General features: G+C 40.7%; 1 protein-coding gene across 3 annotated transcripts; it reads left to right on the top strand.

The window, feature by feature from the left end:
• Positions 1-50: 50 nt before the first annotated feature.
• On the top strand, positions 51-15,933 carry LOC308582463 (F-box/LRR-repeat protein 21-like). Of its 3 annotated transcripts, none has more exons than XM_081185631.1 (7): positions 52-217; positions 1,069-1,154; positions 3,817-3,911; positions 10,316-10,775; positions 12,009-12,131; positions 12,782-12,953; positions 14,069-15,933. In XM_081185631.1, exons 4-7 carry the CDS (start codon positions 10,404-10,406, stop codon positions 14,710-14,712), a joined length of 1,311 nt encoding a protein of 436 aa, XP_081041757.1. In that variant the 5' UTR covers positions 52-217; positions 1,069-1,154; positions 3,817-3,911; positions 10,316-10,403; the 3' UTR covers positions 14,713-15,933. The 3 variants fall into 3 exon arrangements, with proteins under 3 accessions (XP_081041758.1, XP_081041757.1, XP_081041756.1); XM_081185630.1 differs by having other exon boundaries at positions 3,812-3,911; XM_081185632.1 differs by lacking the exon at positions 3,817-3,911 and having other exon boundaries at positions 51-217.
• The last annotated feature ends 475 nt before the right edge of the window (positions 15,934-16,408 follow it).

Here is a 16,408-nt window from a genome sequence, read left to right as displayed (position 1 = left end):
GGCACGCTCGCGCATGCGCCAGAGGGGAAGGAAAAGAAGGCGAGGGTGAGTGTGGGTCAGGCGTTGAGGCAGCTCCTCCTCCAGTCCGCCGCCGCGGAAGTGACTGGGCTTGTTGTGGGGTCGAGGTGGCGCCGCCGACTTGTTTTTCCTTGCCTCCCTCCTCCTCCGCCTGCCCGCCCGCCACTCGCGTCCTGGCACGAGCCTTCGGGATCCTGAGGTGAGGGGAGAGCGGGGCGACCGCCTTGGGTGGGGCGGGCGGCATTCGCTCCTGCGCCACAGACGCAACAGCAAGGCCCGTTTCGGGGGAGGGCGGGGGGTCGCGGCGAGAAACGGCCGCGCGCACTTTCAGGGCCTGGAAGGCGTCGGGGCTGCTGCTAGGGGAGTGTTGGAGGCGCGGCTGAGCCAGGATGCGGGAGAGGAGCAGCAGCAGCCGCCGCCGCGAGTCCGCGTTGGCGGCAGTGGGGCGTCCGCCAGAAGTGCGCGGCTGGGGGCGTCCGTTGGGCTCCCTGGCGCCTTCTTTCCCCTGGCAGACCTCACGATGCCTGTGGGGAAGCCGGTGGCAACATTCGAGGGAGGGAGAAAGAAGCGCCTTTTGGTGGTGCTTGGGGGGGGGGCACGAGGAAGAAGCAAAGCCGTAGCCTTCCTAAATCATAAAGCGATGCCAGTAATTAGCCCTTAGCCCCCTAATGCACCCTGAGCTGAAAATCTGCTTCTGACGTAAAAGAGTGCGCGTCCATGTACGCCTTGAGGACTGTTTATAAACAGCCCTGCAGCTGCTGACAGGTAAATAGACTTATCTGCCTTTCGTTCGCCAGTCAGTGTGCTCGCAGCCAATGGGACAAAACGGTGCAGTTGATGCGCTTTCGCTGCTGGAAGCTTTTCTCTTTTTTTGCCAGGAAGATTTTTTTAAAGGGAGAAAAGAAAAACCATTAACCCACACAGCTAGTATTATACACCTAATGAGTTGTTACTTGATACTTAACATTGTGCTCTTGTGGCTTAGTACACGGACTCTTTTCTTCGCAGGGGAAGGGTTAACTTGACTCAATTCTGATTTTTGCCCAGCAGGTTTTGAAAAACAACGGTGTTGAATGAAAAATCTAGGGACCTTCATTGCAAGTTGGAGTGCTTAACACTAGACTGAACAAACGACAGTAGGTATCTTTTTATTTCACAAATAATTGCAGGAGCTCAAATATCATGATTTTTTTTGCTAAAAATGCATTTTCTGGTATGTATCCAGTGAGCTTGTCATTGAAAGACAGCTTAAGAATTGACAGCTTAAGAAAGAGCTTAAGAATTGACCCAATGTCAATTTTCTTTTAGATGGTAGAGATTTTAAATATCCTGTTTGATTCTTTGCTTAGTTTTTGAAGATGGTCAGTTTTTCTACACCAATTTTCTATGCAGCAGATAAGGATAGTAGAACTGTTTACATCTTCACATTGATTTTACTGCAGAACTATGAGTTTCAGTTATTAACATATATCTGAATCTGATGCAAAAGGTACATAGTTGCATGGTAAACAATTCTGTGGAAATGTGCCAACTATTTTTTTATTTTCGTTGCTACCATCTGAAGATCACAGGGCAATATACAACTAAAAATGGCAGCTGTTTTTAAATGAGTTATAAAGCAATATAATATGATTATGTTTGCACATCATTCTTAACAGCCATTACATGTTGTTTCCTGTTACTTCAGTCCAGAATACATTATATTTCTATTTCCAAAACAACCCTCAGTTTACATTTGAGACATTAAAACCTGTAACTTGGTTTTCAGTGTCTAAGTTAATACAACTGGGTCACAGCAAGTATGCTGTCTTCATGTTAAATAGTTGTCGGAATACAAGATGACTTTAAACCTGTATAATGGAATACTAAAGTATTGACAATACATAATATATATGGTAATGTGAGTTATTATGGGACAACTTCTTTCACCTGAGCCTATACTCAATTATTTCAACTGTCTGTGTTTTGGATTGGACATTTTATCTTGTCCTCTTTCAAAACTGTACTGTGTCATGGCAGAATTGAAAGTTAGTGAAACAAGCAACCTTTTCTATGGTGTCAGTTTCCAGCATATCGGTTTGACTTGCAAATGGCAAAGTTTGTGTTCATGAATTCTCGGAAAATACCATGAATTGAGTCAAGTCGTCCACTGTGTTTGCACATGTCACACTATACTTACCAATTTCTATTCCAGCATTTGTACTTTAGCCAGTTTGAGATCATTGGCTGAACCTCTAAGAAGAGGCATATTCTCTTAATTTCTAAATTGTACTTAAAACCCCCTCATCAAAAAAAGAGGTGTACTACTGTCAGATTCTTGGGTTTTTGTTAGATATGGCACTGTTGGGATTTTGTCCTGATCTGGTGTATGGCTTTGTGCATGATCATCTGAAGGCACCCTTGATTTTTATGAAATTATGCTTTATAAAGAAGCATATGAAGTGTGTGTGTCCTCTTTAAAATACCATTTTTAAAAAAGATGCTCTGCAGAGTCACCCAAACTGCTCTATAAACGCTCAATATTCATTCATCGGTTTGGGAATCTTTGCATGATAAATATTTTGTTTAAAATTCTGTGTGTCTATTTTTTATATAAAAAGAAAACTAAATCAGAGTATTATATAAAACAGAATAACCCGTTACATAAAACCATGTCACAATTAAAGCAGAACTAAAAACGCAATTAGGGAGCATATGGTGAAAAGTGTGTTTTAATACAAAAGAATTTAAAAAGCAGTTGAGTCTGCTCTTGAGGGTTTTCTTTTTAATAGGAAATTTTGGGGGAAGGGGAAAGATTGTGGCTTGGATTTTATGTAGTGATGGAAAGAGGTGTGCAATGGGTGACTTTCCTCCTTCTGAAAAGCCTCGCTGAGATTTCTGAGGGAAGTCACCAAAGGCGCATTCAGTGAGAATGTTGTCTACTCTTGGAAGGTGCCTCCATCTTCTTGTAGTTACCTTCAGTCTCCTGTGCCATAGCTCACCCTATTCAGTAGAGGCATTTCAGGGGACTGCTAGGGAAAAGAGATGGAAAAGCTATCTTCCGCTCTCCCCCTGCCATCAGGAGTTGGATTCAAACTGTTGTGTATGCAACAGCAGCATCAGTCCTTGGGGAAGGAGGTGGGGCAGAACTGGTGGCAAAACTCCAGATTGCTTTTGTACTTGGGAAGTATTTGTAGTTTAAAGGGATCAGTTTGGGGAATCTATAATGGCACCTTATGAGAATGAATGTTCATAATTTAAAAAATAAAAAGGTACACACACTCCAGGATCTTATCCATAATTTATCAGGTGCAGTGATGAAGTTATAAGGTGTTTGTTGGATTGAGGATTGCAGATTGAATGTTAAACATTTTCCACTCCTAAAACTGGAACTTGGTTTCCAAGGAAGAAGAAAATTGATTTGTTTGGTACAGTGGTACCTCCAGTTACGAACTTAATTCATTCTGGAGGTCTGTTCTTAAGCCGAAACCATTCTTAACATGAGGCGCGCTTTCGCTAATGGGGTCTTCTGCTGCTGCCACGCCGGCAGCATGCGACTTCCGCTTGCATCCGCTTCGCAACTTGGGGCATCTACTTTCGGGTTAGCAGAGCTCGTTACCCGAAGCATTCGTAAGGAGGACAGTATGTAACCCGAAGTTCCACTGTATCTTCCTCTCTGTGTCAGAATAGGTGAAAATCTGAACTCGGTGCAGTTGTAGTTCTTAAATTCCCACATATTATAAGAAGATTACAAACTCACTCTGAAATTCTGTTTTGGCAAACTAAATTAAAATTTCTTTGATATTTTACCTAGCCTAGAAGTGCAAGCAGACTGATGTGGGTGATTGACTCATGGACGCAGATAACCCAGTTCATTCATCCAGCGTTAACTATAATTTGGACACATTCTTTAGGTAAGAGAATGTTGGTACAAAAATGTATTGTATAGTTTGCTTTGGGTTTAACATTGCCATATTAGTAATAGCTGAATGTTATCCATAAATATTTGTTCATTGATGTGCTTTCTATGCTTTGTGCAGCAATAAACAGGCTATCTATGCTATGATAGGCATCATGTTCTGTTGCTAAATAAACCAGAAATATGTCTTCTGTATGTTTTTGAAATAAAATGCAAAAGAAATATCAAGACAACCACTTCATTTCAAAAAATTAATAGTGAAGAGTATTTTAATTTCTGCAATGAGATATTAATGTAACTTTTTGTCCAACTGTTACTAACTTTTAAAATCCAGTTCCAGATGTCTGCATCTAATAATGTACAGTGGTACCCCGCAAGACGAACGCCTCGCGAGACGAAAAACTCGCAAAACGAAAGGTTTTTTCGTTTTCGAGTTGCCTCGCAAGACGAATTTCCCTATGGGCTTGCTTCGCAAAACGAAGCTTGCCCCGGGGACAGCGGGTCTTCTCTTTTGAAGCAAGGGGCTGCGGGGAGATTGCTATCTCCCCGCAGCCCCTTGCTTCAAAAGAGGTCCGGGGGCAGCGGGAAGCGAAGCGCTTCTTCCCCGCTTCCCCTGGACGTCTTTTGCAGCAAGGGGCTGCAGGGAGATCGCTATCTCCCCGCAGCCCCTTGCTTCAAAAGAGGTCAGGGGCAGCGGGAAGCGAAGCGCTTCTTCCCCGCTTCCCCCGGACGTCTTTTGCAGCAAGGGGCTGCAGGGAGATCGCTATCTCCCCGCAGCCCCTTGCTTCAAAAGAGGTCGGGGGCAGCGGGAAGCGAAGCGCTTCTTCCCCGCTTCCCCCGGACGTCTTTTGCAGCAAGGGGCTGCAGGGAGATCGCTATCTCCCCTCAGCCCCTTGCTTCAAAAGAGGTCCGGGGGCAGCGGGAAGCGAAGCGCTTCTTCCCCGCTGCCCCCGGACGTCTTTTGCAGCAAGGGGCTGCGGGGAGATCGCTTCTCCCGGTGCTCCGAAGCCGGGCGGGGGGCAGGGGACACCTCCCGCCGCCGCGGGGACACCTTTTGAAGGCAGGCGGGGGGGGGAGCAAAGACTTTCGCCCCCCCACCCGCCTTCAGAAGAGGTCTTTGTCCCCCCCTGCCTGCCTTCCCAGGGGCTTTTAAATCGCCCCGGACAGTGGAGAAGTCCTCCGCTGTCCGGGGCGATTTTAAAATGCCGCCCGCCAGCATTTTAAGATCGCCCGGACAGCGGAGAAGTCCTCCGCTGTCCTGGGGTTTTTTAAAATGCTGGGGGTGGGAAGAAAAGCCCTTGTCCCCCCCCCCCCCAGCCTTCAGAAGAGGTCCGGGGACAGACTGTCCCCAGACCTGGTCTGAAGGCTGTTTCCCTAGGAACGCATTAATTGATTTTCAATGCATTCCTATGGGAAACCGTGCATCGCAAGACGAAAAACCGCAAGACGAAGAGACTTGCGGAACGAATTAATTTCGTCTTGCGAGGCACCACTGTATCTACAACCAAAATACCACCTTAATAGTTAAAATACAGTGATGCCTCTAGTTACGAACTTAATTTGTTCCAGAGGTCTGTTCTTAACCTGAAACTCTTCTTAACTAGAGGCGTTCTTTCACTAATGGGGCCTCTTGCCAGCACACGATTTCTGTCCTCATCCTGGGGCAAAGTTCTCAACTCGAGGTAACTCTTCCAGGTTAGCGAAGTTTGTAACCTGAAGCATTTGGAACCTGAGGCATTTGTAACTCGAGGTACCACTGTATATTCATTCGAAGAGTGCCTAACCAGAATGCCTAACCTGAATGGGAGTTTTAGAACTTTTGAGAAAAGATTTGCACTTAGCAGTCTGCCAGTGAGAGACAGTTACGATCTCTGCCTTACATCTTCCACTCCTTGTACTTTAGTTATCTTCTGGGCAGCTTTTCTGTGAGCCAAGCTGAAAGAATCTGGCCCATCCTTTATTGGTCAGAGCTGAGTTCCTGACATCCTCTTCTCTCTTGCAGGGAGGAGTCTTAGGTCTTAGAGCAGATTCCCATCCATGTTACTCCGAAGCAAAACCCACTGTATTCATGGGAGTTTATGTTCCAGTGATAACGTAAGGAGAGAGCTGCTGGATAATACCAAAGCTCAGCATACTGTTTTCCAGTGTGATCAGCTAGAAAGTCCACAAGCAGGGCATATAGAAATAGCCCTCTCTTGTATTTGCTCCTGAACAACTAGTGTTTTGTGGTAGGGATAATATAATCATCATAACAAGTAGTCATTGACACATTAGTCACCGTAATCACTTTTAAAGCCCACTAAAGTAGTGACCATCATCATAGCTCGTGGCATCCATTTCCTTTAATTATGCTTTATGTGAAGTATTTTATTTTTTCAGTCCTAAATCTAAACAGCTTCCTTGGAAATGGTTAGATTGTTCTGAGAGAGGGGGGAAAGAACCTTTTCTCTGTGCCCTTCTTCCACAACATGCTTAATTTTTAAATTTGCCATAACCCCTTTCCTGGTCACCTATTTTCTGAAGACCCCAAATGTTGTTGCATTTCTCTTTAGAGAAGATGCTCCTTATCTGCCTTATTCTTGAGTTTTCGCATTCACGAATAATTTGATCTCATGCACTTTGATGATCACCCTTAACTCTTAAGTTATATACAGGTATGAAAGAATTAGAAAGTATTGGCTCAATACTAATTCTTAGGAGATCGTACATTTTATTTCCTTCCCTTGTGAGAATTGCTTTCTTCCCATATGTATAAGTGTCCATAGGATTGCAGCCTTAGTTCCCTGTTTTGCACAATACTTTTTGGAGTATCTTTCCCTTTTCTGAACTTTGCCTAATTGCACAGAGATTCATTAGAATCTATTAGAGCCATAGCAGCTTTCCTACAAATATGGACAAATTTAAGAAGCAATCATGGGAAGAAGTCAGCACTACTGAATCCCAGCTTCAAAACTATTTTATGATTTGTTGCTGGGCTGGCATTCCATTCCATTAGTCCAAAGCTCTTTCAGGGCTTTTAATTTTCCTGCTTGTCGCAAGCATGTTAATACAAATTGTGCTTAGCTTACAGAATGGAAATTGCCTGGTCGGCTTGCTAGGCAGGCTCGCCTTGCTAATAGGTATTGAGGGGACATCCCTGACCTGCTGCCATTTGCTGCCCTGTCCTCTGTATCTGGTTTCATTCTGATATAACACTGGACACACCATAACTGAGCCTGGGTGAACCTTGAATTGTTTATCATATTTTTAGTACTTAAACAGTTGTAATTTTCTTAGTTGAAGTATAAAGGCATATGTTTGGATATAGTCAGGTTTGCCAAGCTTTTATGAACTGCATGGTACATTCTTCTGTGTTAGAAGTCTTGCTCCATTGGCGTTTTTCTTTCATGAAATTAATCAGTTCCAGATATTTTGAATTTCAAACCACTAGTAGGAAGTGATTTACTTGCACAAGTCATAGTTCCAAAACTTAACTGAGTCCCTCATATGGGTTTCCTAGACTTGGCAAGTTGTTTTTTCTTTGGTGGATGACTTCATAGGTTAGCCATTTTTCTAGGACCCCACCCTGCTCTCAAGTTAAGGAATCTTTTCACACAGACAGGATGACTCATCAATGGGATGGCTGTTCTGACACCATAAAGGTACTTGTGTTAGACAGGAATTTCCACATTCTCTAGAGGTATGTGTGCAAGTGCACCTCTAATTCAAGGCTAGGTGACTTGTACAACTAGCCATTAAGCTGTAGTTGCCTTAACATGGGGGGGGGGGGCAAACTTGAATCTATTCGGAAACACTTTGGTTCACATGCAATGTTTTTGTCTTAACTATTAATTTGTTCAGAGAAAAGTACCAACTACAGCTTTATAATTTATAGATGTGCAGAATTAGTCGTTCCTACAGTATTGCTCTGCATTCTGGTCAAACTGGCTGCATGTATGTAACCTGAAGCATATGTTAACCCGAGGTACCACTGTAAACTATTAGCTATGATTTAGCATGGTATGCTAACACTACCATTGTCACATGCTCTTATTTGTTTGTGAGGTAGATTATAAAATGATACCTGTGGTACCTCGAGTTACATACGCTTCAGGTTACATATGCTTCAGGTTACAGACTCCGCTAATCCAGAAATAGTGTTGTTGTTTAGTCGTGTCCGACTCTTCATGACCCCATGGACCAGAGCACGTCAGGCACTCCTGTCTTCCCAGAAATAGTACCTCAGGTTAAGAACTTTGCTTCAGGATGAGAACAGAAATCGTGCAGCGGTGCGGCGGCAGCAGGAGGCCCCATTAGCTAAAGTGGTGCTTCAGGTTAAGAACAGTTTCAGGTTAAGAACAGACCTCCAGAATGAATTAAGTACTTAACCCGAGGTACCGCTGTACAGCAGTTGCTGCTTTATAGTTTGTGTCATTTTATAGCTATATATTTTGCTTGCTTTGTCAACTAATTATCAGAAAACTATACAATGATTTTCACAGCTGATGTTTTAGAGATGATACTGCAATAGTATCTGAATATTATTACTAAGACTAGTCCTAACTTTGCTTACCTGTGAGTAAGGCCTATTCAGTCAGACTTACCTCAGAGTGGACTTGTGTGCTGTAAATTGTCCTTGTTTGCTAGTAATGTTTTGGTGATTGGAGGACACATTTAATTATCCCAATAAATGACTCATGCTAGCAGCAACATGCTTTGGGACCCCCCCCCCCACCGCTTGCCTGCTATTCATCTTCTCTGAATATAAGTGTTTTTTAGAGCAATGTGAACCTTTAGCTTCAATATACTATTTATCTTTCCTCTGGAAAAACACCTGTCTGCTCTTTATTTTTTTAAAAAATGGATTACTTAAGTGGTCCAGGCCTTCGCCAGGATTAGAGAACCACTTGTTCTAGAGCAGAAAGGTTGATGAACTCCATCTTGGCTCATACTTAAGACCTCTTAGCTTAATTCCCCCCCCCCAAAAAAAAAACAGCAACATTGGGTTACATAGTGAGTGCTCATGGTACTCAGAGTAGACTCATTTAAGTTACTAGGTATCACTAAGAAAGAATCATTAATTTTAGTGGGTCTACTCTGAGCAGAACTAGCATCAGATACAACCCATTGTTCCTATGTTATATGTCTGTCTTGGCTGCAAATGTCTGTAACCTATACGGTACAAGATTATCTTTCTTGTCCTCATCTTACATTGCTAAAATGTTTTGGGTTGTATCCAATGGTGTCACTCAGCAAGGTGAAGGGGGGGAAACCATTTCTAGCAATTCCCCAAGTCCTAAATACAGTATTGAATTGTAAGATTCTCCAAAACAGATGGGGGCAGGGAGAAAGAAGGGAGAATTTACCAAAATTGTTTCACTCTGCTGGTGAAACGCTCTGCTGGTAAGTGACGCAGTTGGACACACCCCTCTTTGTGTAAGATTAAACCTCTTAATATTTTTATCATTAATGAAAGGATTTGAACTTCTACCAAAAAAATTATAATTCACAAAATTAAAAACACCTTTTTAATTGATTTAAAACTTTCATTTGGTTAATCTTAAACGGTGGGCTGGGACCTACTGATGGGCCCTGGGCCACTTTTAGGGAGGCCACAGCATGCCCAGTACTTGAACTACTCTCTTGGCATACCATAAGCTTTTGGTTGAATTATTGTCAGCACTGCCACCATTTTTGCATGCTGAGTAAAAGTTGCCAGGCATGCAAGTTAATAAATATAATAGTAATAATAAACTAGGAATAGAAAGGAAGGGAATCAGGTAGAAGTGAATGTAGAAACAACAGAATGGAGGAATGGCTATTGGAGATAAAATATGAGCTGAGTGCGAAAGGAGAATGGGAGAAGAAATTACAGGAGATGAATAAAAATACCTTTAAAAGGCACGTATAAGGGGGGGAAATACCAAAGAAAATTTATTTCCTGTTTCCGCTTAAAATTTGGAAGTGGGTGTGATACTCTAGAGCAAATGTTTTAGGAGAGCTGAGCTATGGAACTCCTTACCACAAGAAAAATACTGTAGCCATATGTTTCATATATCACTTATCATTAGAACATGATGATTCCCAACTAATTATGTCAAACTGTGCTTATACCTGCCACTATTTTTTGACTAGCTTTGCAGCTGAACATGCTTGCAAACCTCCCTGTGATTGGGAACACTACCTTATCACTGTTTCTGATATAGAGACTAGTAAGTGCCTTCATTCCAACTTTGGTAAATAAGAGGAGTGAAGCATGCATGTGCCTCACCCCCCCCCCTTTAAGTTTAAGTCCTTATGCATTGTTTTGAAAACTGGGACAAAGGATCAAACAATATTATAGCTTACAGAAGCAAAGTTGCAAGATATACTTTGGAATTCTAATTATTTTGTTTGTTACGGCCCTATGTACTTTTATAGAGATCTACAGTACTTGAAAACTTACAGAAAGCTTTGCAGCTTCTATACATCTCAACAGTATTGTACCTGAAATCATTTTGCTCTCGGAATGAAGAGGATCAGGCAGACAGCTAAAGCTGAAAATCCAGTTCTTCAAACACTGCAGAGGACAAAAAAGCAGAAAACTGGTTTTTACGACACTCTCTTTGACACATCTCATCCTTTTACCTTGATGGACTGGGGAAGTCTGCCACACCACGTAGTTTTGCATATCTTCCAATGCCTGCCTCTTGTTGATCGTGCCCGTGCATCTTCAGTTTGCCGGAGATGGAATGAAGTGTTTCATATTCCCGATCTCTGGAGAAAGTTTGAATTTGAGCTTAATCAGCCTGCTACTTCATACTTGAAGTCTACTCACCCAGATCTCATTCAACAGATTATTAAACGACATGCTGATCATTTGCAGTATGTCAGCTTCAAGGTAAAGAAGCCTCTTTTGTGTTCTAGTAATAATTAAGAATATTGTATGTACATTGAATTTTAGAATATGTATCTGTCAATTTTAAAGAAACTTATTTGTTTATGCTAGTGTTTGCTGGTTTTTTAAGTGTAGAAATATGAAATAGAAATGTGCTGGCAACTGCAAGTTTTCTATGTCTCCAATTCCTATCTTCCCAGGGAAACCAGCGTTAAGAGATAATTTGGGCATCTCCTGGATTCAGGATACTTTTTGTTGTTGTTAATTAGGTAGGGTTTGCTTTTCAAATGCACCTTCAGCATTATTTCTTTACCAATTTCAGTAAGTGAAGTATAGTGTATTTACCACCTACTTGGAGCATTTCAGGTAGAAATGAAAAGTAGAGAGCCTGAAACCAAGGAGATTCAAATTCAGATTTTGGACCAATCACAATCTCTTGGCTTAACCTATTTCACGGTGTTCTTGTGAAGATAAAGGAATAGATTTTCTACATCACCTTGAACCAATTTGGAGAAAGGGTAATAATGTAATAGTTTCAGGTTATTATTCTTATTCTTATTTACTCACTTGTTAAGTGACTTGCATTAAATAAAAATATATGCACATACATAATGCTGTTGGAAAAAGGGAGAGATTATATAATAGATTAACATTTCATATTATATACAAAAACACACATAAACGGTAACAAAAACATTGGCAGTACTCAAGCAATAAGCAAAGCAATACTTGCACTCACTAATTAGCAGATAAACAAATCTCAAGCCCCTCACTGGTCCAAAAACCATTCACTTCAACCGAACAATTCCCCCTCCCACCTCCCCACCAAGAAGTCTGGCATCAGGTGGTCACTGTCAACCTTCCTTTGGATTAAACTGAATCACTCCAGACAGCCTGGAAGGTACACTTCCTTCCAGCAGGTTTGGAGTGACATAGACTGCTTGCATTCCTTTTTCAAACACAGGGATGCTGTGTTTTATGAAATCTGCACTAAACTCTGTGTCATGCATGCATTACATAGTTGCTGCTCAAGAATCTTTGGGAAGCATTAATGAAGTTGCAGTACAGAATTTTGGACAGGTGTGCTCACTAAGAATCAAAAGTGCTTTGCAATAACTTCAATGCATGAGTACAAAGCAGCACATGGTCTAGTACTCATTGGCTCTCTACATTGCATAATGAATATAATTTAATGTAATGCTGATTTTCACTAAAGTATTGCATGTTGCCTTTCAGGTTGATAGTAGTACAGAGTCTGCAGAAGCAGCTTGTGACATCCTATCTCAGCTGGTGAATTGTTCTATCAAGACACTTGGCTTGATTTCAACGGCAAAACCAAGTTTCATGAATGTTTCCAAGGTGATATTCCATAGAGTTCTGAACTTGAAATTATGTATGTAAATAAAATGAGGTGGGATCTGTTCTTAAAGTTAGGTTTACTCTGCGTGTAATGAATTTCTAGGGTAATTTGGAGTGAGGTTGGGCAAAGTTTCTAATTGCAGTGGCACGGTAAAGTTTATTGGGACTTCAGTACCAGATTTTTATGCAGGATGTAAAATGAGCATGAGCTTCACGTTTCTTTTAAAATAACATTTGATTGCTCAATGTCAAATTTTTGACTTTCATTAATTTATTTATTGTAATTTCCAGTACTCAGCCAGTCAGCAAATGGAGTTAGGAGCTTCCACTCCATAGTGGCCTGGCTGTCAGTTATTTTTTATTTTGTTTGTTGTTTCCATACATTTTTCCTTTGGAAAAAACAAGATTTTGGGATAAAATTTTAAAAGTCATTTTTTTTTACATCTGCAGTTGATGGTAATGGATCATTTTAGCCTCTAGATACGCCTTGTTAAAATCAATGAACTCTTAAATACCTTTTACTAGCCAAATGTAAATGGTATTGCATAGAACCTAAAGGTTTTTTTGTCTCAAGACAAACTTTTTGTTCGTCATGCAGTGAATGTATAACTGCATGCCAATGTTTTCCTTCTTTTTTTTTGTCTGAATAGGCTCACTTCGTATCAGCGCTTACAGTAGTATTTGTCAATTCCAAGTCATTATCTTCCATCAAGATTGAAGACACACCAGTAGATGATCCATCCTTGAAGGTCCTTGTTGCAAACAATAGCGACACTTTAAAATTGCTCAAAATGAGCAGTTGCCCTCATGTTTCACCAGCTGGTAAGTAATCTGAGAAAACAAAAAGTAATATAAAAGTCGCAGTTCATGATTAATTACTTCAATTAAAACTTTTATTTAAAAATCACCTTCATAATTATCAAGGTTGCCTCTTACTTTACCAAGTTTATGAAATTCTTTTATCAACTTTTGTCTTTATTACAGAAGAAATAAACTGTAGATATCATTATTAGCATTACATCTGAAAGAGGATCATGACTTGTTTCACTCCAGAGATGATTTAGCCTTATGATTGGGTTGCAGCAAAACAAAACCATCCCCAAAGCAAGAGCCATCTGTGTTGACAATGAACTATTAACTTTGCTTTATTGAGCTGTGTGGATGCTGCCATAGTCTCTGCTACTCAGATGAAATACCTTTGTAGGCCCAGCATAGCGTCTGGAAACTGAAAAAAATTAAGAAAATCACAGCTTTATTCTCCATAGACTTCAAATTTTGGTGAATGAATTTCACTAATTGACTATGTCAAGATTTGAGTCCTTTATGCTTAGTTGCTTGCTTTGTTAATATACTGACAAGTACTGCCTTTCATAGGTGTCAAATCCTTTCAGGTAAATAAAATTGTTGTGAAGGTTTTTGTTCTTGAAACATACTGAGAGAAAATATGCATACAGACAGCAGACTGTACAAAAAAGTTCCATTTTGATATGCAATTATTTTTCTCAGTGAGCATTTACATTGCTTTCCATAGTGGTTGGAACTTCCAAAAACAGTTCTTTACAAGCATTATTTCGTATCCTAGACCTCAATCTAGAATGATTGCTAAAATATCTGCTGAACAATATGCAGACCTTCTTACCAATAATCCTCATTTAAAACATACATTAATGTTTATATAAATAAGTGATGCATTCAAAAAGATATACATGGCAGGCAAAATCCTAGCCCTTATTATAGGCTACGTACATAATGGCACAATCTTATGAAGCTTCACATAAAAGTTGTTAGATAACAACTTAGATTAGGTTAAGAACTTGATGCTGGTTTCTGATAATTGTGATGTCCTGGAATTGGGAATGTTTTTCAGCGTTGTAGAGGTAAACTAAGTTAGAGTCTTTCTTTGTACTTAACTTTTCTTTCCTTTTTGTCATTCCTAGGAATTCTTTGTGTTGCTGACCAGTGTCATGGCCTTAGGGAGCTTGCTCTTAATTACTATCTACTAAGTGATGAATTGTTACTGGCTCTTTCAAGTGAGAAGCATGTTAATCTTGAACATCTCCGTATAGATGTTGTGAGTGAGAATCCTGGACAGATTGAATTTCACGCTATCAAAAAACAAAGCTGGGATGCTCTCATTAAACACTCCCCTAAAGTCAACATTGTGATGTACTTCTTCCTATATGAGGAGGAATTTGATGCATTCTTCAGGGAGGAAACACCTGTAACTCATCTTTATTTTGGCCGTGCAGTAAGCAAATCAATGCTCGGACGTATTGGACTGAACTGCCCAAGGTTGATTGAATTAGTTGTCTGTGCTAATGGCCTGCAGCCCTTGGATGATGAACTCATTCGCATTGCTGAACGCTGTAAGAATCTAACTGCCATGGGGCTTGGTGAATGTGAAGTTACATGTCGAGGCTTCATTGAGTTTGTAAAGATGTGCGGAGGCAGGCTTACCCAGCTGTCCATTATGGAGGAAGTGCTTATTCCAGACAATGACTACAATCTGGATCAAATTCATTCTGAAGTTTCCAAACACCTTGGAAGAATGTGGTTTCCTGATATGATGCCAACATGGTAAAAAAAAAAATAATCAATAAGGCAAAAGGCCGAATTGGTCAGAACTGGCTGTACAGGGTGTTGCTTTCTATGCAAATATTTAAATATAAACATACTGAATTATTTTCTTCAGTTAATTGCATACCGGCAGTACTATGCCAATCACAAAATGGAATAGAGTATACTGAATAGTTATACATTGAAAGTATATCCATTAAGTGCTTAGTTTATCCTCCAGTTAATTGGAGTATTTTTAACAGATTTGTATTTAATTGTTAAGCACTTGGTTTAGTACAAGTTACTTTTGTACTAGTATTTCTGGTGTGGCTAAACACTTTGGCCTTCTTGGTAAACTTCTGCCTAATGGGTGTCTGGATTTTGAGTTAAAGTGCTGTTTCTCCTGTTACTGTTCCTTTAATTAAAACCAGTGGTTATATACAACTTGTAAACAACAACAGCTTATAGTATGATGCCTGAGGCCTATATATGTATTAGTATTGTGACAATGCTCAAGCTACAACAGGACAACTGTGTAAATGCACTATCTCACTGTTTCTCCCCCCCCCCAACCCCCCTAACCATCTGAATGCAGCCCTGTTTAGGGAAGCATTTAATGTTTAACAGACTATTGTATTTTAATATTCTGTTGGAAGCCTTCTAGAGTGGCTGGGGAAACCCAGCCAGATGGGCAGGGTATAAATAATAAATTATTATTATAATTATTATGACCAGTTGAAAAATTGCTTATGGACTTATGTAACTGTATAGAAAACATTGGTCAATACATGTCCGAGAGCTTATGGTTTTTCTAGGTACGGGTGGATGGTGGCACTGCAGATGGCAGCCATAGTGATCACAGCAAAGTCAGTTCGGAAACATCTCAGCCTTCCGCCACTTGTAAATTAAGTTATCCTCTTCAGCGATCACTGCCCGTACATGTGCTGTAAGCACAGCTTGAAGCGTGGTAGAATTGCAAGTTCACTTTTCTCCAGGAGCTTTTCTCATCTTGCCAGCCTGATACAAGCAATCATTTGATTTTTCTTCTCTGCCGAACAACCCACAGAGAGAACTCTTACTACTTCCTGTACAGGATTCCATTATGTAAATAAAACAGATACCAGCATTGAGAAAGGATAGATAATGTATGTCTGTATAGTGTTGATGCTACTTATAAGTGATGCCTCTCCAGGAAAATAACTTGTGTTTCTCAGTGTTCTGATATTAAAGATACTGGTTACCCAAACCCATAAGTTTATAGAGATATTTCCCCTGGTTGCGTTGTGTGCATGTGTGTGTGAGAGAAATTCCCATCTTTTCTGGTTGGAGGCTCCCAGGTTGTGCTCCCCTAACAGAGAAAAAACAGTTCTTTCTAACCTCCCACCCCGCTACTGAAGCTCAGGGTTCTTGCATCTTAACAGTTGCCTTGGTACTTCTGCAGGATCTGAACTTATGCAGAGTGTAAGCAACTCATTGCTAAACAAACGAACACCTTTTGTACAGAGTGGACAGGAAGAACCATTTGAAAAACCCTTTTGGAAAAAGTTTGGCCAGTCTGCCCACTCCACTTGTACTATATTTTGGTATTTCTGTTTGCTCCTGCCATGAAAAGTACTTCATGTTGAAAACAAGCATGTCTAGGAGAAAGGTTTGATCTACTTTCCCAGATGCACCATTTTTCTATTGGTTTTCATGGAAGAGTGTGAAAACTTTCTCCTGTA

The sequence above is a fragment of the Podarcis bocagei genome, assembly GCF_964188305.1.
Source record: "Podarcis bocagei genome assembly, chromosome: 2".
In the NCBI taxonomy this organism is placed as follows: Eukaryota; Metazoa; Chordata; class Lepidosauria; order Squamata; family Lacertidae; genus Podarcis; species Podarcis bocagei.
Note: the sequence above shows the minus strand (reverse complement) of the source record. Positions and strands in the feature narration are given on the sequence as shown.

What these genes read in the sequence shown, in the direction of transcription:
- LOC308582463 (XM_081185632.1), top strand. Translation starts at nt 10,404, where the DNA reads ATGAAGAGGATCAGGCAGACAGCTAAAGCTGAAAATCCAGTTCTTCAA. An exon ending in TGCAGTATGTCAGCTTCAAG is followed by an intron (nt 10,776 to 12,008) that starts GTAAAGAAGCCT and finishes GTTGCCTTTCAG; the next exon opens with GTTGATAGTAGTACAGAGTC. An exon ending in CCCTCATGTTTCACCAGCTG is followed by an intron (nt 12,954 to 14,068) that starts GTAAGTAATCTG and finishes TGTCATTCCTAG; the next exon opens with GAATTCTTTGTGTTGCTGAC.